The following is a 22,205-nucleotide window of genomic DNA, read 5'->3' as shown; positions in this document are numbered from 1 at the left end:
TGGCCTAAGCCCAGAGCTCCGCCCTTCCCTGTGTTCCCACCTTCTGCCCTCGCTCTCCTGCCGCCCACAGCTCCCACCTTCTGCCCTCGCTCCTCCTGCCCAGCAGCTTGGCCGGGCCTACATGGTGGTTCTCAAACTGTGTGCCAAGGAGCCCAGGGCACTGCAGTGAACTCATAGCAAATCACTGGGAATGTTTAAAAAGAAAATACAAATGGTTTTCTTTCAATTTGTGGACGAAAGGGGCCACATGCTAACCTGACAGGCTCAGGGGAGGCCTGCATGGCAGTCCTACAGACTCAGACCTAAAGTCACCACAAAGGATGGTCTGAAATTAAACTTGAACTAAAAGCAGTTATGGTGGATAGTCACCTCCTAGGCCGGTATCTTCACTAACAAGGTCAACCTTTACCTTAACTGGGCCTATGTCTCTTTTTGCATCTGTGATAACATACCCTAGAAATGTCTGGGTAACTTGTAACTTCCCTTTTTCTGGACCTTGGGGCGCAACCTAATGTGCTGGGCACCAGGACAGAGACCACAAATCCCTTCATTATCATGTTAATTGATCTTGCACCCACCTAAGTATGTGTCCATCATTTTACTTCTATCCAATCCCAGGCCCACCCCCTGTTTTACTTCCTTCCGCTTCTCTAGTCTATCACCATTGACTTCATGTAACCCACCTCCGTCCCTCCTCTGATTGCAATGTGTAAATACAGATGTAACCGCCATTCTCCGGAGCACTACACCACTCCATTGAGGTTCTGCTTCCCAGCAATCGTCGACAGTTTGGCTCAAATAAACTCACAAAAACCCTTTACAGGTTTGAATGTTTTTACACTAACAAATTTCTACGTATTTTATCAAACAGTGAAGGTGACAGGACACGGATATTACTGTTTGAACCTAATTACGTGACAACAGAGCTGTGAGCTATTTCTTTTGCTCTGGGGAGGGGAACCATGAAGAAAGTACGTCATTCATGACACAAAAGGCAACAGGAATCAAGAAAGTTCGGGAGCCTCTGCCAGTGCGTTTCTGGGCCACAGTCTACGAGCGGGTCCGGCCCGTGCACGACACTCTTCCTCCGAGGCCACCGTGGCCAGAGGCTGACCGGCTCTGTCCCCAGCCGCAGGCCTGTCTTGCTCACTCTGCTGTCACTTCCTTCAAGCCCACATCTGGTGGCTAAGTGGGGGCTAGGCTGTTTCTCGTCCACCAACCTTTTACTAGTTGCTCTGCACTGGGCGAGGTGTCTAACCTGTGCTGAACCTGGTCTATAGCTGCCCTGGGCGACACCTTGCTCCCAGGTCTCCCAGCTCACTCCTCGCCTCAGCCCACCGCCTCCAGGAGTGCCTCCTCCAGGCAGACAGTGCAGGGCACCTGACCTGCGGGCCAGGTGCCTGGTCCTGGTGGGAGAGGCCCCCAATTCCCTCCCTGCCACTGGCTTATCCAGGTGAAATCAAGGCCTTGTGACTATTGAAACTGAAGGGGCGAGAAGAGAAAAGATCACCTGTGGCCTCCGGGGAGGAGGGATGTGGGAGCCTTTAGGGCGGGGAACCCCTGCCAAGGGCCATTTGGATATTTGTGACATCATTCTCGGGCCATACACTTATCCACTTAAAAATGAGCCTGCTCTCTTTGGTCGAACATTTAGTGAACTCACCCCTAATGCAGGGCCAGACCAAATGACTTCGTGGGTCCCTGACGCAGGCCAGACACTCCCACCCCTGCTTTAGGGTTTCAGCTCCCAGTCACACTGCACATTAGAAAGCCCGGGGTGCCTTAAAAATACAGATGTCCAGGCACTTTGGGGGCGGAGAGAGGGAGAACCTACTGAGTTTTTTTTTGAGAAGCGCTAAGTATTGTTTACTCCAGGCAGCTTCGAGGGGCTGGGCGTCCCTGGGAGAGGCAATTCAGAAGGCTTGCTCCGCCTGTTGCTCTGAATCAAAAGGCATTTCTCCTTTGCAAATGCAACCCTCAGGGTGGCCAGGGGAAGGGAACAGACACAGGCGCGGCCTCTGATGGCTGCAGCGCTGACAGTGAGCGGCCCTGTGCAGAGCGGCCCTGTGCTGACCGTCCAGGCGGCTGAGAGGCCAGACCCTAAGGGTTCCCCCGCAGGAGAGAGGGAACAGGGGACTGTAGAGCTGCGAGGTGGTGCCGGGGGGTGAGATGGCGATAGGTGAACATATCCAACCCACACCCCACACCTCAAGCCTGTATAATGGTCTGTGTCGATTACGTCTAAGAAAAAAAGTTTTTAAAACGCTGTTCGGGGCCCTCTGAGTCTGTTGCGATTCCGAGGGGCTCCCCTCTGGGGAGGGCGGTCCGGATCTGGGGACGGTGGCTGAGACTCACCGTGTCCCTGTACTTCGAGAAGCTGAATGCCATGTTGACCCATTCGGACTTCATCTTCTCCAAGTTTTTCTCCAGGGAGTATTCTTTGCTGGCGGTGGCTCCAATGGGCTCCAGTCTGGAAGGGGAGGTAGGGACAGCAGCGTGACTGGAGGGAAATGGCCAAGGGGCGCTCAGCTCCTGTAGAAAAGCCGTTGGAAGCCCTGCTTCTCCTGAACTCCTCCTGGAGGATGTGCCAGCGCCCCAGGTGACTGGCTCCCGAGCCTCCGCCCTGGCATTGGGCTGTATTAGGGCTGAACTGCAGCCCCCACAGGCGTGTGTGGGGTCCTAGCCCCAGCGCCTGGGCCTGGGAATGGCAGGTCTCCCATCTGAAAATGGGTCTTTAGCGAGTAGTTAAGTTAAAGTGAGATTGTGAGGGCCCCGAATCTAACAGGACAGTCCTCATCAGAGGAGGAGAAAGGACAGACACACAGAGAGGAATGACGGTGGGAATGAAAGACATGGGGAAGGGTGGCCACAGGCCGAGGAGAGAGGCCGCAGGAGAACGTAAACTTGCCAACACTTGGCTCATGGGCTTCGAGCCCCCAGGACGGTGAAGAAATAAATGTCTGCTGTTTGAGCCGCCCAGCCCACCCACGGGAGCCGCTGGTTCCGGCTGCGGGCTGTCCTGAGCATTGCAGGGTGGTAGCCACCACCCGGCCTTTACTCACGGGGCCACAGCCGGCTGCCCTGCCCACCTGCTGCCAGTCACGGCGACACTGTTAACCACCTGGGTGTGACTAACAGGCAGGTGCGCAGGGGGGGCACTCATACCGGCCGCCATCCACCCGGGGCCCCAGGAGGCTGCAGGGATCACGCCCAGGTCTGTTCCGCTGTCGCTGGGGCAGGGACTGGACATAGAAGCATGCCCAGTGGGGAGGTGCCCACTGTCAGTCACACTGGGAACAGGTCAGTGGCCAGAATGGGTATGGCCACTGCCAGGGCATGAAACCTAAGAGACTTCACTCCTGGACAAAGGAGTGCTCCCCCTCTCTTGCTGCTCACCCACTCCCGGCTTGCAGGCTCGCGCGCCCTGCCCTTGCCTACGCGGCCCACGTGGCCCACGCCAGGTGACCCCATGTACTGGCCTAACGGACAGTGACCAGCCTGAGGCAACATCAGGTGGCTCTGCTGGGAGGCGGCCTGGACGCTGGCTGGGCTTTCAGCTCTGCTGGAGTCCCCGCTGGCCCTGTCAGAGCTGGGTCGCGGGAGAGGGGACTTTGGAACCCGAGGAATGTGACTCCATGAAATAAAGCCTTCAACCACATCCCCTCCTCCCGTGGGGGCCCTGGAAATGCCTTTTCCAGCAGAGCCCCAAGGACCCCACTCCCACTGGGGACAGAGAGATGGAACTCCAGGTGACAGTAACAAATGTCCCCCGTGAGAGCCACTGTGCTAACCGGTAACGCAGATCTCCTTGCCCACAGCTGTTTCCTCCTATTGTTCCTCCTGTGCCCAGAACTACTCTCGTCCTCCTTATGTGCATCTTGGAATTTCTGTTCATTTATGTGATGGCTTTTGCTCTATCTCCTATCCTTACCTTTAAAAAACAACTACTGCTGTTTCCCTGCTATGCTGGGTCCTCCCACTATGACCCCTGCTCCACGGAAAAGGGGGGGGAGAGAAGGGACAGTCCACCCCCCATGGCCCCTGCTCCACGAAAAAGGGGGGGGAGGGAGGGGACAGTTCACCCCTCATGGCCCCTGCTCCACGGAAAAGGGGGAGAGAGAAGGGACAGTCCACCCCCCATGGTCCCTGCTCCCAGGAAGTGGGGGGAGAGAAGGGACACACTCCCTTTGTCCTGCTTCCACACGGAGGTCTGGGTCCTATGCCCCGCGGTGGACAGACATTGGGAAGCCAAGTCCGTGGAGGGGAAGGAGTAAGCCCTCTCACAGCCTCAGCGATGCTTTTCTGACACCCTTGACTGCAGAGGAGACCACACGGTCTTTACTGACAGGTCAGCCCAAGGCCCCAGCTGGGGAGCCTGAGCCAGGCCTAGACACTGGGTCCTCTGACCCCTAACTGGTGTTTCCTCCTCGCACACTGTGGCATCTACCCTCTCAGCCAAAGGGGGCCACGAAGCAGAGCTGAGGCCCAGATAGTGCTGGGCAGTGGCCGAGGCCCTCCGCAGTGCGGCCAGCATCCTGAATGCCTTCTTGGGAGATGGCCACAGTGAGTGTGCATTGAGGGGATAATTCACAAAGGCGGTGCCAACCCCGGTGAGTATGAGAAGCAGAGGCTGGCTGTGTCGCTGTGACCAAGTCCCTCGAAAGGCCTTACGTCCTATCTGTCCAAATGAGGGGTTGCTGGTGAAATGAAATAATATAAAATGCTTGCAGACCATCTGACTTTTACTTATGCAAATAATTGCACAGGGGAGGGATTAACCAGCTTGGGAGTCCATGAAGTCTATCAAGAATTGACCTTACCCAGCTCAGCAGGCGTAGCTCAGTGGTTGAGCATCGACCTATGAACCCAGAGGTCATAGTTCAATTCCTGGCCCAGGCACATGCCCGGGTTGTGGGCTCGATCCCCATTGAGGGGTGTGCAGGAGGCAGCTGATCAATGTTTCTCTCTCATCATTGATGTTTCTATCTCCCTCTCCCTTAATAAATCAAATCAATAAAAATATCAAATTAAACAAAATATATATAAAAAGGACTGACCTCACCCAAGTGTGCTAAAGCAGCTCCTGGCGTGGGCTGTGGCAGAGTGCCAGAGTGCACGACAGCGGGGCCAGGAACCACCACGCCTCATGCAGAGGGCGTAGCTGCGAACAGGTTGGTTTGGTTACCTGCCCATCTCGCAGCAACGCTAGTCACCTGTCTACAGGCAACGGGACGAGGCACAGAGGCCAACCACGTGGCAGGTGTCAGCACAGCTGGATGTGCCACAGCTGGATGCTGGCGTGAGGGGCAGAGTCGCGGTGTGTCTGCTCAGTCTGCCTCCTTCCAGGGGCTTGCTTTGCAGGTGAAGGGAGTGGCTAACTAGCCAGGCTGGGCTCCAGGCGTGGTTCTCTCAGTGACTAGCTGTAACCTCTGATTAGTTATGGACTCTCTAGTCAATTTATTTCTTCCTCCGTAAAATGCAAATAATATTAGCTAGAATAGGTGGTTGTTGTGATGGTAGGTTGGTTAATATTTATCCGTGCTTGGTGCAGCATAAATGTGCAACAGCTGGTATTTCTTGGAAACACTTTACTGAGGGAAAGAGGCCCTTTAGCACAAGAAGCAGCAGGACAGCAATGCTGGTACTGGGGGCTCTGTTCCAACTCTGGCGAGTCCAGTGACGGGGCGTGGCCTCCCAGGTGATGGGCTCACAAATCCCAGCTGAGTGGGCCATGGTGGGTGTCACTCCCAGGCCCCTGACTGCTTCAGTGACAGGCTGACCTTTGTCCTAAGTAGGCCCCACCCAGTTTCTGGGCACCCAGGGCAATGCCTTTGAAATGCCTACTCAAGTGCACCCCCTCAGGACAGCGGAGCCTGACTGTCCTGTCACTGACCGCCTTGCTCCCTTCCCCTCCACGCAGCCTCCCGTGTCGCCTCCTAATTCCACGAGCACTAATGCAGCTGCAAATCTCCTGCTGGGAGCATTTTCTCAGTCTGTCCAGGTCTTGCTTCCAGGCGTGCCCTCTGTTTGGCTCAGATAAACTCTAATCAACTCTTACAATAAACTCTTACACTGACAGTTGCCAGGGGTGACAGTTGCCAGGGGCATCGGAACATTCGGGAGGCAGAGACCCTTGGGGGCCTGGGAGCACTTTGGAGGGTGGGTGCTGCGTGTGGGGAGAGAGTCCCAGTCCAGCAGGTGTCACAATTGCCCGGAGCAGCCTTGCCCATCCCAGATATAATGGGAACCAATATATCACTTTAAAGTTAAAAAAGTAAAAAGAAACAAGTGAAATTAATTTTAATAAATTATTTTCTGTATCTCAATACATCTAAATATCTTCCTAACACATACTCCAATTTAAAACTTATTAGATAGTTTGCACTGTTTTTCCTAGTGAGTTTGACATCAGCCTGTATTTTATACCTCCAGTACATCTAATTCAGAATCACTCCATCTCAAGGGCTCAATTGCTATCTGTGGCTAGCGGCTCCCCCACAGACAGTGCTGACTGGGACTGTTGCAGGGCCACCCCCCAAATTTCCAATTTGCAGACACGGTGGGCATAGGGATATGCATTCCTAACCAGCCCCCAGGTCCCGACAGTGCAGCTGGGCGACATTCTGGGAACCATGTGTATAGGTTAGACCTGAACCCAGCTGCCTGACAGTCCTCTGCAGCCCAGGACATGCAGCGCCTCCTCATCCATCACCCTGAGTGTGGAGACACTAACAGGGTCCTGAGAATCTCTGGTACTAAACATAGCAATTCACACAGTACACATCCTCCCTCACACGTACACATCCTCACTCACATGTACATAGCCTCACTCACATGTACACATCCTCACTGACACAGTACACATCCTCCCTCACACAGTACACATCCTCCCTTACACGTACACAATCTCACTCACATGTACACAACCTCACTCACATGTACACATCCTCCCTCACATGTACACATCCTCACTGACATGTACACATCCTTACAGACACAGTACACATCCTCCCTCCCACGTACACATCCTCACTCACATGTACACAGCCTCACTCACATGTACACATCCTCACTGACACAGTACACATTCTCACTCACACAGTGCACATCCTCCCTCACACGTACACATCCTCACTCACATGTACACAGCCTCACTCACATGTACACATCCTCACAGACATAGTACACACCCTCCCTCACACGTACACATCCTCACTCACATGTACACAGCCTCACTCACATGTACACATCCTCACTGACACAGTACACATTCTCACTCACACAGTACACATCCTCCCTCACACTTACACATCCTCACTCACATGTACACAGCCTCACTGACATGTACACATCCTCACAGACACAGTAAACATCCTCCCTCACACGTACACATCCTCACAGACACAGTAAACATCCTCCCTCACACGTACACATCCTCACTCACATGTACACAGCCTCAATCACATGTACACATACTCACTGACACAGTACACATTCTCACTCACACAGTACACATCCTCCCTTACACGTACACATCCTCACTCACATGTACATAGCCTCACTCACAATACACATCCTCCCTTACACGTACACATCCTCACTCACATGTACACATCCTCACTCACATGTACACATCCTCACTCACACGTACACATCCTCACTCACACAGTACACATCCTCACTCACACGTACACATCCACACTCACATGTACATAGCCTCACTCACAATACACATCCTCCCTTACACGTACACATCCTCACTCACACGTACACATCCTCACTCACATGTACACAGCCTCACTCACATGTACACAGCCTCACCGACACAGTATACATCCTCACTCACATGTACACATCCTCACTCACACGTAAACATCCTCACTCACAATACACATCCTCCCTTACACGTACACATCCTCACTAACGCAGTACACATCCTCACACGTACACATCCTCACTCACACGTACACATCCTCACTCGCACGTACACATCCTCACTCGCACGTACATATCCTCTCTCGCACGTACACATCCTCACTCACACGTACACATCCTCACTCGCACGTACACATCCTCACTCGCACGTACACATCCTCACTCGCACGTACACATCCTCACTCGCACGTACACATCCTCACTCGCACGTACACATCCTCACTCACACGTACACATCCTCACTCGCACGTACACATCCTCACTCGCACGTACACATCCTCACTCGCACGTACACATCCTCACTCGCACGTACACATCCTCACTCACACAGTACACATCCTCACTAACATATACACATCCTCACTAACGCAGTACACATCCTCACTAACGCAGTACACATCCTCACTAACATATACACATCCTCACTCACACGTACACATCCTCACTCACACGTACACATCCACACTCACACGTACACATCCTCACTCACACGTACACATCCTCACTCGCACGTACACATCCTCACTCGCACGTACACATCCTCACTCGCACGTACACATCCTCACTCGCACGTACACATCCTCACTCGCACGTACACATCCTCCCTCGCACGTACACATCCTCACTCACAATACACATCCTCACTCACACGTACACATCCTCACTCACACGTACACATCCTCATTCACACAGTACACATCCTCACTAACATATACACATCCTCACTCACACGTACACATCCTCATTCACAATACACATCCTCATTCACATGTACACATCCTCACTCACATGTACACATCCTCACTCACACAGTACACATCCTCACTCGCACGTACACATCCTCACTAACATATACACATCCTCACTCACATGTACACATCCTCACTCACACGTACACATCCTCACTCACACGTACACATCCTCATTCACAATACACATCCTCACTCACACAGTATGCAATCTCCAGGGTGTTTGGAGAAGGAGAGTGAGCATGTGACTCTGTTTTTTGACCAGGTTCCAGGTAACTTAGTGGGAAGAGAGCCACCTCTGATCGTTGTTGTTGGGTAAAGAGGGTGATGCTGAGGTCCCCTAAGGGTAAGCGGCTGTACCAAAGTCAGCCTGAGAAAAGCGGGCTCTGAGCTCTGGTTCAAGAAACTTTCAACCTAAATTTCTTTTTGAACTAAAAATTTTCAAGTCAGTAAAAGGAAAGGTCCACCTGGCCACTTACCAGAGGGGAGGCTGCCCTCATATCCAGGGGGCAGGAGGCAGCCACCTGCGGGAGGCAATTGGGGGTTGGGGGTGGGGGGTTCACAGGCCCTCTGATCACTCACTCCCTGAAGAAAGGGGCACCTTACTTGTCAATGAATTTGCTGAATCCATATTCCAGCATATTGGCCAGGCATGTCGTATCCGTGGGCTTTATTTCACAGCCGACAAGCTCACTAATCTGCAAAGAGATGAGAGTCCGTGTTTATGGTTCACGCCAGCGCTGCCCAGTCGACATGGGAGGAGGGAAGTACTCCTGCCCCCTGGCCCCTCCCGCAGCCACAGGCACTGCTGAGCGGGAAGTGTGCCTGGTTGGCCTGGATGGATTTTCCCATTTAATGTAACATGTTTAAATAGCTGCTTGCAGCCAGTGGCTGCAGAATGGGTGGTGCTGTCTAAGGATCTGGGCAGCCAGGGCCCCCCTGCGGTCTATCTGCTTTACTGGGCGCTGGTCTGGCGCCAGCACTGGGCGCCGAGCAGCCCTGGAGTGTCTCAGGGGGTGGGACTGTGTGATTCTAGGGCCTCATGCAAAGCCTGGCCTGTTACAGAAGCCGGGGTTTGCTGAACAGAAGGAGCAAGTCCTGAGACCAGGTGACAGCAGCCCGAGGACGCGAGGACGCGAGGATGCAGAAGGAGGCAGCCATCCTCTACGGTACCTCCCCCGTCCCAGGTGCTAACTTGCTGGAAACCGTAGCAGTGTATTCTTTGTTGTAAGCACTACCCTCCGCGCAGCTTTTAGTGACCACATCCCCAGGGAAGCTGTTCAGCAAAGTCTCTGGGGCGTTGAGACCTTCTCAGGAAGTGCGAGACCTGAGCGGCACCAGGTGGAGGTGGGGGGCTCGGGGACACCCCGCCTCCCCGCCTAGGTTTGTCACTGTCCAGCACCCCCGTCCCCAAGGCTACAAATGTCAGAGCAGGAAGGGATGAAGCTGTGCCATGTTCTGTCTATTCCGCCTGAGCCCCTGGGCCTGGCATGCGTAGCATCAGTGACCGGCTATGGGTGAGGGCATGAGTGTGCCAGCGCATGCAGGTGGCTCCCACCTGGGATCTGAAGACACGGAGGGCCACTATGGTGATGGGAATAAGGAGGTAATTAACATTGATTGAGCGGTTACTCTGTATGGGCACTGTTTTAAGACTGTTATGTGCTTATTTCATTCTCCCAACACCACAAGGAAGGCTCTAATGTATTACTATCCCCATTTTACATATCAGGAAACTACGTCAAGGAAATTAAGTATCTTGTCCAAGACCATCAGCTCATAAATGGTGGAACTGGGACCTGGCTCCATTCTGACTCCAAGGCTCTTACCCATCTCCCTCGGGGCTTCCATGGAGCGCGGTGCAGGTTACTCCTGCAGAAGGTGAGAGCGCAGCCCACACCGCGTGCGCACCCCGCATCCGGAGGCGGCCCTGCGGCCCTGCTCATGCCTTCGGAGCTTAGAGCGCGCTGTTCCCTGGACTAAGTGACAGCTGCGCAAGCACCTGGCATAGTACTTGGCCCCGAACCCTCGGAGATTGGTTGTTTTATTACTTAAATCGCGTTGTGAACTATGTCAATGAACAAGCGTCCAGTGTGCTAGTCCAAGAGCCCAGAACCGTGCTGTCCCATCCGGAGCCGGGGCCCTGGTGGGCTAGTCCGAGCGGATGTGCTGTGAGTGGGGAGCACACCACGTTTCAGACTCAGCCTGGAAAAGGTCCTGTGAAATACCTTAACATTTTTATGTTGATTACCTGTTGAAATGACAATATTTTGGTTAAGTTTGGTGAAATAAAATTTATTCATGAAATTTATTTAGCCTGTTTTTGCTTTTAAAAATGTGGCTACTGCCCTAGCTGGTTTGGCTCAGTGGATAGAGCAGTGGCCTGCAGACCAAAGGGTCCCAGGTTCGATTCCAGCCAAGGGCACATACCCGGGTTGTGGGCTGGATCCCCAGTAGGGGGCATTCAAGAGGCAGACAATCAATGATTCTCTCTCATCATTGATGTTTCTCTCTCCCTCTCCCTTCCTCACTGAAATCAATAAAAATATATTTTCAAAAATAAAATTGTGGCTACTAGAAACTCTAAACATTACACAAATGTTCACATTCTATTTCTATGGCAGCACTGCCCATAGGGCCAGCCCTGCTGCTCCTCAGTGGGGTTTCTTCCCAAGGCCAAGTTCGGCCTGTCCCATCTTGTTTAAACTGTCGCGGCAACCACTGTGCCGATAGCAGCAAAGTCTGGGCCCCAAACATAGGACCAGTCTTTCTGCCCAAGTCCTGTGAAATGGCCACCCCAGAGCCCAGCCTGAGAGCTACAGGCGGTTTAGCCTTCCCCTGCCAGAACCAGAGCCAGCGGACGGGTCTCCTGAGTTAGGTACTAGGGTGAGAAGGGCCTCCCAGCCTGGGCTGTCAGGGGAGGCTCAGGGTGTGACCAGCAATGCAGGCAGGAAGGGGCTGGGCCAGGGGCAGCCTGAGTCTACCTGGTTGCCTGTGTTCTTTCTGAGCTTGCCCACTGGGCTGCCCCATCAGGGTCCTTCCTCTACAGCCACTCCCCGGGTCACACGCCACTATCACCCACAGCTCATGGCCCCCACCTCCCACTCCCTCTCATCTGCTACTTCTTGCTCCCTTTTTACCTGTCCAGGCTGAGCTAGAGACCAATTCTCCCTCCTTACTTCCTAGCCACGTGACAACTTAATCTCTCTAAGACTTAGTTTTCTTATCTGGGAAGTGGAGATAATTATAGTCCCTATGTCAAAGGGTTGCTGGGAGGGTGACATGAGAGGGTCCACATGAAGTATGCAACACAGAACCCAGTAACACCTGGCATTCAATATGGCTTAGCCACTGTTGTGCGATTGTACTTCTAAGAGGCATTTTTTTCAAATCTGTCCATGTAGGTCAGCGGTTCTCAACCTTCTGGCCCTTTAAATGCAGTTCTTCATGTTGTGACCCAACGATAAAATTATTTTCGTTGCTACTTCAAAACTGTAATGTTGCTACTGTTATGAATCATAATGTAAATATCTGATGTGCAGGATGGCCTTAAGCGACCCCTGTGAAAGGGTCGTTTGACCGCCAAAGGGGTCGCGACCCACAGGTTGAGAACCGCTGATCTAGGTGGTCTACAATGAGGATTATGATTGTCGGGGAATGGTCTGTATTTCAATGCATGAGAGCAGCAACCTCACAGGTGTAGCGCCAGTGGAGGGGTGGATCTCTAAGGGCCCTGAGTGTTGTCTAACCACCACTGACATTGATGAGGGCGCTTTCTATGGTGCCATCTCAGGAAGAGACCTAGCCCTGCTCCCCCTCCCAGGCCTCCAATGGTCAGTTCTAGTCAGGCTAGGTCCACAGGGAGAGGCACCCTCTGAGCACCAAGGGAAGGCAGCTGTCCTCTGCAGACCCCGCTGCTGGGGCAGATCAAGACTAGAAACCTACTCAGATGACCTCTCCTCTGCCCCTCCTTACCTCCCGGCCTTAGGACATCTGGAGCTTGAAGGCGCCTGGGAAATGGAAAGCAGCTGCCCTCCACAGAGCACTCCTGGATCTCTCATGCGTTCCGATCTCTGTTTTCCCGGGGAGGCCAAAATGCTCCCCGCAACTGCGCTCGGGCGTCATTCTGTGCAAGTCATGGGTGTGCCCTCGGAGTGGGACCTTCTGAGGACGATGTCCTCCGTCTTGTGTGTGGTCCCGAGAGGGGGAATTCCAGGCCAATCAGAGCGCAGTCTGCCTATGGGCACCCATCTCCGCCTCCGCACAGAGCAGCCTCCACACAGAGCAGCTCCCGGGTTGAGTCTGCTCAGGGCATTGCTAGCCTTGCATACGATCATTATGACAGGAACAGTGCACTTTCCTTTTCTCTGGTTAGAGTTCACACCACACTTATCACCCTCACACTTGGTTGCTTATAAAAATCCCAACTATTTTTAAGAAAGTCGTTTGTTATTCTCATTTATAGACTCAAAGGGCTGAAAGAGGAGTGGACGTTTGTTTCTGAGCATAGCCTGTTGGATGCCAGAACTCCAGCACAGTCAGCACGAGCGGGAGTCAGGCATGTTTGGAGACCCAGGAAGGGATGCGGATTTCTCTTCTGTGTAGCCTAGGTCGAGGAGCAAAGCAAGGCCGCGGCCACTGCACTTCAATACCCTTGTCCCCTGTAGAACCTGGAGCAGCTCTTTGCCAAGAAAGGAGATAAGGAGAGCCTGCATGGCCACGGGCTGAAACAGCACTCAACTACCAGCAACGGGGTTCCCAACGCACAGGGAGACCTGCTCATGCGGAAGGCAGTGCATCCCTTATCCTGCCCATTCCCTTATGTCAAAAGGCTCTCACCCCCTTCCTACCCCCTTGGCTTCCAGTAGATTCTCCTTTCAGAGAAAGCTTGACCTAGGAATGGTTCCTGCCGTCTCGGGGCTACCAGGACCAGGAATGGGCTGGGCAGGGGGTGGGCAGTGACAGGACCTGTTGCCAGTGCCGCTCCTTCATTCCTGGGTTACAGGAAATGTTGAGAATAGGGATGTGCTGCTTGAACTTGTCAATCTTCATCCTCACGTTCTCGGCCAAGCGCCTGGGTGCAGGTATGTCAGCTAAGGTCTTGGTCAATTTATACATTGTCCTCCACATATTCCCTACTTCCTCTGCAATCTCCTCAGCGTTCAGCACAAAGAGGGGCCCTGGAATAAAAAAGACGGATGGAGGGAAGGGTCAGATCCCCAAGCAGATGTCAGCCACATGCACCTTTAATTCCCTGAGCTCAGAACTGGGCCTGTGGGGCGGGTACTGGAGCAAGCACAGGCCTGGAGTTGGGTCTGCGTCTGAAACGTTGCCTTTGCCAGTGAAACGAGCAGGCTTACTAAACTTTCTGAAGCTTTGAGAGCATCGCCTGTGAAACAGGGTGGCCGTGGAAGTGAAGTGAGGTAAGCACAGTGGCTAACCTGCCCCTGCCATGCGGTGCAATGTGAACAGGGAACTGGTGTTAGCACTGGTTATAGATGCTCCACAAATGCTGAGAAACAGTAGCCACTGGAGAATGTGGGTGAATGAGAGCGGGAGTTCTCTGTACAGTTTTAGCAACTTCTATGTAAGCTTGAAATTCTTTAAAAATAGATTAGTTTGAAAGAATGAAACTTCATTTTTTTAAAAAGTACCCCCCAAGCATTAATTTCCTTCTCTGCCTTTTCTCTTATAGGGACCCTTTAGCAGGTTACACATTCAGTCAAAATCTTGCATGATGTGGCTTCCTTCCCCTTCAGTCTTTCAAGTTAGTATGAATTCTTGCATCATGATGTTGCAAATGTACTCAAAAACTTTTCTTTGAAGGCTACTGAGACTAAACATAGCTTCGTGGATATAGCTCCATTAATTGCTAACATGCTTCATCAACCCAACATTTTTGTTAACTAATCAAAAATTAAAATTTCTTAAAAAGACAGAAAAAATGTACATGAGTTCCATGTAATATGTAAAAAGAATAATATACCATGTCTAAGTGGGCTTTGTTGTGGGAATGCAAGGCAGGTTTCATATTTTAAAAGCAAACAATGTCATACACCATATTAACACTCTAAACAAGGAAAATCATGTGATAACATCAGTTGATGCAGAAAAAGCATTTGACAAAATGCAATATCATTCATGCTAAAAACCTCTCAACAGACTAGGAATAGAAGGGAACTGCCTTAGTCTGATAAAGGGTAACTGTAAAAAGCTACACTAATGTTATACTTTTATATTCATTAAATATATACAGCTTTTTACATGATAATCATACTGCCATCAAGCGGTTTTAAAAAATAAAACAAAACAACCCATTTTACTTAATGGTAGAAGATGGAAGACTTTTTCCCTCAGATCAGGAAGAAGGCAAGGATTTTCACTCTCATAACTCAATAACAGAAAGCTAGCTGGTAAAATCCCAAAATACTTTGAAATTAAACAATGTAATTATAAGTAACACAGGTCAAAGACAAAATCTCAAGAGAAGCTAAAAAATATTTTTAGCCAAAGAAAAAGAAAATATAACTCATCAAAAGTTGTTGTATATAGAAGAGAAAATTAAATCCAAAGCAAGCAGAAAAAAGAAATAATAAAACAAAAAGCTGGTTCTTTGAAAATATTAATAAAATTAATAACCTCCAGCCAGGCTAACCAAGAAAAAGACACAAATTATTGATATCAGAATGAAAAAGGGGACATCAATGCACATCTCAGGAACATTAAAAGGATAATTAAGGAATATCCTGAACTCCTTCATGACCACAAATTTCATAACCTAGATGGAATGGACCAATTCCTTGAAAGATACAATTTACCCAAACTCACACAAGAAAAAACAGACAATCCAAATAGGCCTGTATCTATTTAATAAATTGAACAATAGTCAATAACTTTCCAAAACAGAAAGCACCAGGCCCAGATGGGTTCCCTGGGCGAATTCTACCGATCATTTCAGATAAAAATGATGCCAATTCTCTACAGTCTCTCCCAGAAGGCAGAAACAGAGGAAATACTTCCCAATTCCTTCTATGAAACCAGCATTACCCTAATACCAAAACAGACAAACACATTAACATAAAAGGAAATTAAAGACCAATATCTTTCATTAATATAGATGCAAAATCCCCAAAAAATATTAGTAAATTGAATCTAATAATATATGAAATAGAATTATATACCACAATCAGTTGGGATTTATTATTCCAGGTATGTAAAGCTGTTTCAACATTTGAAAAATCAATTAATGTAATCTATCTCATCAACAGGCTAAAGAAGAAAAATTACATGATGATATCAATAGATTCAGAAAAAGCATTTGACAAAATCCAACACCCATTCATAATAATCATTCTTAGCAAAGGAAAAATAGAGGGGGATTTCCTTGGCTTGATATAAAGAACATATACAAAAAACCTACAGCTAAAATCATACTTAATGATAAAACACTACAATCTTTCCCACTACAATCAGGAACAATGCAATAATGTCCCCTTTAACCATCCTTTTCAACATCATTTAATGGAAATCTTAGCCAGTGCAAAGATAAGGATAGGAGGTATAAGGTATGCAGATTGAGAAGGAAGACGTACAACTGTTTGCCACCAACATAATCTTTTATATAGAAAATCTGAAAGAATTAAAAAAAACCCACTCCTGGAACGAATTCACAGTTATAGCAAGGTTGCAGGATACAGGGTTAATATATAAAACTCAATTGCTTTCTTTTTTATTTTTAATTTATTAATTTTTAAGGGGGTGAGAGAGAAAGAGGGAGAGAGGGAGAGAATAAGGGAGAGAGAGACATTGATTTGTTGCTCCTGTTAGGTACAACACTAATTCATTGGTTGATTCCTGTATGTGCCCTGAATGTGGGTCAAACCCTCAACCTTGGCATATAATGATGAACCTCCAACCAACTTAGCTACCTAGCCAGGGCTGCTTTCCTTTATACCACTAGTGAACAAATGGAACTTGAAATTAAAAGCACATTACATTAGCACTCCAAAAATTAAAATACTTAGACATAAGTCTAACAAAATATGTACAACATCTATATAATTAAAACTAAAAAACTCTGATGACATAAGTCAGAGAGAATAATTGGAAAGATAGTCCATGTTCATGGATAGAAACATTCAACAATGTTAAAGATGTTAGTTCTTCCCAACTTGAGTATAGATTCAACACAATCCCAATAAAAACCCCAGCAAGTTATGTTTTTTTTGGTTATTGAAAAATCGGTTCTAAAGTTTATTTGGAGACATGAAAGACCCCAAGTAGTCAATATAATAATAAAGTTGGGGGACTGACATTTCCCAGTAACTTCAAGACTTACTATAAAGCTACAATAATCAAGTGTGGTATTGATGAAAGAGAAGACAAATAGATCAATTTAACAGAATAGAGAGCCCAGAAATAGACCCACATATAGTCAGCTGACATTTCTGGAAGGATAAAAGGTAATATAATGGAGAAATAATAATTTTTCAACAAATAATGTTAGAACAACTGGATATTCACAAGCAAAAAAATGAATCTAGATGCAGACCTTATACCTTTCACAAAAATTAACTCAAAATGGATAATTGACTTAAGTGAAAAATGTAAAACTATAAAAATTCTAGGAGATAACATAACTTAGATGACTGTGGGTTTGGTGACAACCTGTTAGGTACAACACTAAAGGCATGACATATGAAAGAAATGGCAAGCTGGGCTTCATCAAAGTTAAAAACTTCTGTTCTGTGAGGACGCTGTCAAAAGAACCACAAGACAAGCCAAAGACAAGGACACTGGTGTTTAGTGACAGCAGTATCTACCAGCTTGCCTAAGCTGAGAGTATGGAAGTAATCCTGGCCCTTCCTTCTCCCTCTCTGCCCCCTTGCCCCATATCAGATCAATCATCAAGTTCTGTTGGCTCTACCTTCTCAATATCTCTCCTATCTCATTAGCTCTAGAGTAAAAGGAGTAGTTTATAGATGCCTATGGCTCTTTGGCCTTTTTTTGCAACAGCACACTAATAGAGCCACTATTTTGTTCTCCCACCTTCTACCTCTCTGAGTCACTACCCAATTCATGTCTCTGGATGGTTGCCTATTTGGCTTTACCCTGGCAATAGGTCTGGCTCTTTGATCCCCACCTTCCATCATTATCATATCAGAAAAATTGATTGTGGCTGCCTTCATCCAGAGCATCAGAATATGTTGCAAAGTCCAGCCAGAATTCGAAGATCAAACTTTATTTCAGAACTGGCTAGGGTGGACCCATTACTCCATCCCCATCCTGCCCCAGCATAGGCGGACTGCGGCATACCATTCATCCACTCCTCTGACTTGATGCTGAACTCATAGGTCGTCACCCACAGCTGTTCGTAGGGTACTTTGTTGGTCATCACGGTTTGCAGAAGAGGGAAGGTACTCTTCTCCTTTCCCAACAGCTCCTCCTCCTTATTGATCAACTGCAGGCAAAGGGGGATATTGTCTATTAGTTGGTGGTTCTCCTGACGCCTAGAAGCCACCCCGGCAAATTCTTCAAAGTTTTGAACACAAAGTTGAGGAAGATGCTTGTTAGCAAGAGAGGAAAATAAGGCGTGGACTCAATCAAGAAGACCCCTCTGTACCTGTGAGGGCCATGGCAGCTGAGGTCTAGTTGGGTGAACCTCTAGGATAATTAGCTACTTGCTTCACCAGCTTTGTTCCCACTGTGACATATCTATAGCTCTATTTCCACAGTTTCCATGTGTACATTTGCTGTTTACATGATGCTGCCTTCTTGTGTCAACTTGCCTCAGAGGTAAGAACTTTCATAGTTAAAGAACTTACTAGTGGAGTCCAGCCAGCTTGGCTCAGTGGTTGAGCATCGACCTATGAACCAGGAGATCATGGTTTGATTCCCAGTCAGGGCACATACCCAGGTTGTGGGCTTGATCCCCAGTAGGGGTTGTGCAGGAGGCAGCCGATCAATGATTCTCTCTCATCATTGATGTTTCTATCTCTCCCTTCCTCACTGAAATCAATAATAATAAAATATATATATATATATATATATATATATATATATATATATATATATATATTAAAAATAACTCACTAGTTGACCTTCAGGAGAAATTACTTAGCTTCTCCAAGTCTTAGTTCTCTCATTTTAAATTAAGATAAATGGAGGTAATAACAGTACCTACCTCAGAGGTTTGTTATGGGCATTAAGTGACACAGTTCATATGAAGCCCTTTGTACATTGTTGAGCACCTACTGAATGCTCAATATATGTGAGCAATTATTCTATTATAATTTCTTCTCTGTCTACTCAATGACTAACAAAAAAACTAGTATAATGTAGGAGTGTAGAAAAAGGTAGCTTGCCGAAACCGGTTTGGCTCAGTGGATAGAGCGTCGGCCTGCGGACTGAAAGGTCCCAGGTTCGATTCCTGTCAAGGGCATGTACCTGGGTTGCGGGCACATCCCCAGTAGGAGATGTGCAGGAGGCAGCTGATCGGTGTTTCTCTCTCATCGATGTTTCTGACTCTCTGTCTCTCTCCCTTCCTCTCTGTAAAAAATCAATAAAATATATTTAAAAAAAAGAGAAAAAAAAGAAAAAGGTAGCTGAAAGTACCAATGAAAGAACTGGCCAATTAATCAATCAATTAATCAGTCAATCAGTTTTATCCAGCTGACAGGTGATGTTAGAAAAATACAAGACCAAGCACCAGAACCAACAGAATAGTAGAGTCATAGTCCCCATCCCAAGGCTCCGAACCTCAAATTCCACCAGCGCCTGATCAAGGTTCTTGGAAAGCTCGTTAAGCTTTTCAACATTGTTCTTCATTTCTTCCGTAGACATCACTTCACGTTTTCTAAAGCCTTCTAGTTCCTTGTTGTAGCCCTCAAGTTTCAACTCAAATTCTAAGCACCTGAAAGTAAAGATATCCCACTGATATTTGGACTTTTCATTTTGTGATTTTCAAAGTCACAGCATTGTTCATCCAAAATCCAATTTCCTGATACAAGATACATATACTATACTACTTACAATCCCACCTCCCAGAGATAGCTGATGGAAACTGTGTTTGGTGGTTAAATACTTTTAGATGTTTTCCTGTACAGGTAAATGTATATGTATATGTATATGTATATGTATATGTATATGTATATGTATATAACTTACTATATATATACTTGTATACAGTATGTGAGCATAACACATTATTCTTTCATTCATTACATACTTATTATTGAGTGCCTACTACATTCCAAGAACTGATCTAGGCATCAGGGCTATATTAATGAAGTACATTGTTACGCTCCCTACCTCCATGGAATTTGTATTTTAGTTGGAGAAGACCTGGACAACAAACATACATGGATGGATGGATGGATGACTGGATAAAACCATACATAGTAAAATATGAAATATTACTGATAGGGCCAAATACTCTGAAGAAAATAAAAGAGGGAAGAGTGACTAGTGAATGGGAGTGAAGGGCTGCTTTAGCTGGAGTGACCAGGGAAGACCTGTCCAGAGGTTTGTCTCCTTCATCTATATCATCAACAAGCAGATCTTAACTTTACTTCTCCCTTTTCCTGATGAGGTAGAATAATACAGAGTTCAGTGGACAGGTTCTAGAGTGAGACAGGCTAGGTTCAAATCCCAGCTTTGCCACTTAGTAGCCATGTGACCTTGGCTAGGTCACTTAACCTCTGTGTACCTCAGATATATAAAATGGGAACAGAAAAGTACCATGTTAGTATTTAATAAGATAATATGTATACAAAATGCTCATAATGGAGCCTGGTCTATAATCATCACTCTACAAGTATTTGCTGTCACTCACTAAATTGTAAACTCTGTCAATGCAGATTCATCCCCTTAATTCCTGTTTGTATCTCCAGTATTTAGAAGAGTTTCTGGCACACAGAAAATAATCAATATTAATAGAACGAATAAGAGACAGACCATTGAGAACAGCTGTAGTGACATACATTAATTTGGCTATTATCTTAAGAAAACTTAATTCTGCTATGACAGTTTTAATGTTCTTTTTTTCTTAAAAGTAATTTATGAAAGTTAATTTGGGTTTTATTTCTAATTGAACTGTGTGGTAAGCAGCCTCTGATAATGTCCCCATAGATCCCCATGACCTCCTGGTATTTATCCCTGTGCAATTGTCTCCTCTTGAGTTTGGGCTCAAGTAACTCACTTCTAACAAATAATATGGCAAAAGAGATGAGATGTCACTTCCAAGTAGGTGACAAAAAGACTATGATCTCTCTCTCTCTCTCTCTCTCTCTCCCCCTCTCCCTCTCCCTCTCCCTCTCCCTCTCCCTTCCTCCTCCCACTTCCCCCTGACCCCTTGGGAAGCCAGCTGCCATGCAAGCTGCTCTATGTAGAGGCCATGTAGCAAGGAACAGAGGGCCATTTCTGGCCAACAGCCGTGAGGAACTGAATCACAGGCACGTAAGTGCACCTGGAAGTGGATCCTCACCTGTTGAGCTCCTGTCTGGGAAGGCAGCTTGGCTGACCTTCTGGCTTCAACCTCATGACAGACTTGGAGCCAGAGGCACCCAGCTCAGCTGTGTCTGGGTGTCTGACCCACAGATCTGTGAGATGATATAGGTTTGTATTTTAAGCTGCTAGTTTGGGGATGATTCTTCATGTGGCAATAGATCACTGATACTCACTATCATAACAGGATATGGCCTATATAATTCCTGTTTCTTTAAAGTTTTTCTCAAGTTCTAAACTATGGTAAATTTTTAAAAAATGTTCTATGGACAGTTAAAAAGAATGTTCTGTTTTTATTGTAAGGTAGAAAGTTTGGTATGTATACAACAAATCAGAGTTATTGTTTACTTCTATTTATGTCCTTATTCAAGTTTCACTCTATTCATTTATTTTTAAGTAGGGGCCCAGTGCACAAATTCATGCACCTTGAAAGGAACTGTGGGCTGCGAGGCTGCGGTGGGCACAGGGGTGGGTCATGGCCCATCCTCCACGCCCCCACCCAGCCCCTCCTGCTGCAGCCCCTGGTGTTCTGTCTGCCGGCAGCCTCACCCCCACTGCCACTGCTCCCACATGCTAATGGTGCTAGCCCTGCTCGCACCTGCTGATGGTGTGGAGCGATTGTGGCTGGTGCCAGCAGTGGGTGTGAGCGGGGCCGGTGCTGGCAGCAGATGTGAGCAGCGACTGCTACCCTGATTGCCCCTCAGGAGCAGGGGAACGTGGAGAAGCCCTCAGGGGCGATTGGGGCTGGCAACCACTGCCTGCATCTGCTGATGGTGCTGAGAGATTGGGGCCGGCGCAGGGTGCTGGCAGAGGGTGCGAGCAGCAGCTCTGGTACCAGCAGTGGGTGTGAGCAGGGCAGGCGCTGGCAGCAGGTGCGAGCGCTGGGTGGGACCGTGGCACACGGGAGCAAAGAATTTTCAGTAACATCCAGAGGCTCACTCCAATGACAGCGACCGGCGCCCAGCCTAGGTCTGGCGCCCCGCTCACCTGCTCCACCATCCCACTGTGGCTGACACC

The 22,205-nt window shown here is 48.2% G+C and overlaps 1 protein-coding gene across 2 annotated transcripts in view; it reads right to left on the bottom strand.

The window, feature by feature from the left end:
• Positions 1-22,205, bottom strand: part of DNAH3 (dynein axonemal heavy chain 3) — a gene marked incomplete at both ends in the record, with an annotated part of 183,227 nt that overhangs the window by 107,525 nt on the left and 53,497 nt on the right. For both annotated transcript variants that reach the window (XM_081089382.1, XM_081089383.1), the window contains 5 exons: positions 2,356-2,470; positions 9,291-9,382; positions 13,653-13,864; positions 18,000-18,144; positions 19,443-19,596. In XM_081089382.1, coding sequence (XP_080945508.1) covers positions 2,356-2,470; positions 9,291-9,382; positions 13,653-13,864; positions 18,000-18,144; positions 19,443-19,596 — 718 coding nt within the window. The remainder of the gene's footprint in view (positions 1-2,355; positions 2,471-9,290; positions 9,383-13,652; positions 13,865-17,999; positions 18,145-19,442; positions 19,597-22,205) is intronic.

This window comes from Myotis nattereri (assembly GCF_964212035.1).
Source record: "Myotis nattereri genome assembly, chromosome: 4".
NCBI classification, from domain to species: Eukaryota; Metazoa; Chordata; class Mammalia; order Chiroptera; family Vespertilionidae; genus Myotis; species Myotis nattereri.
The sequence above is the reverse complement of the archived record's forward strand: the minus strand, read 5'-3'. Positions and strand labels throughout refer to the sequence as shown.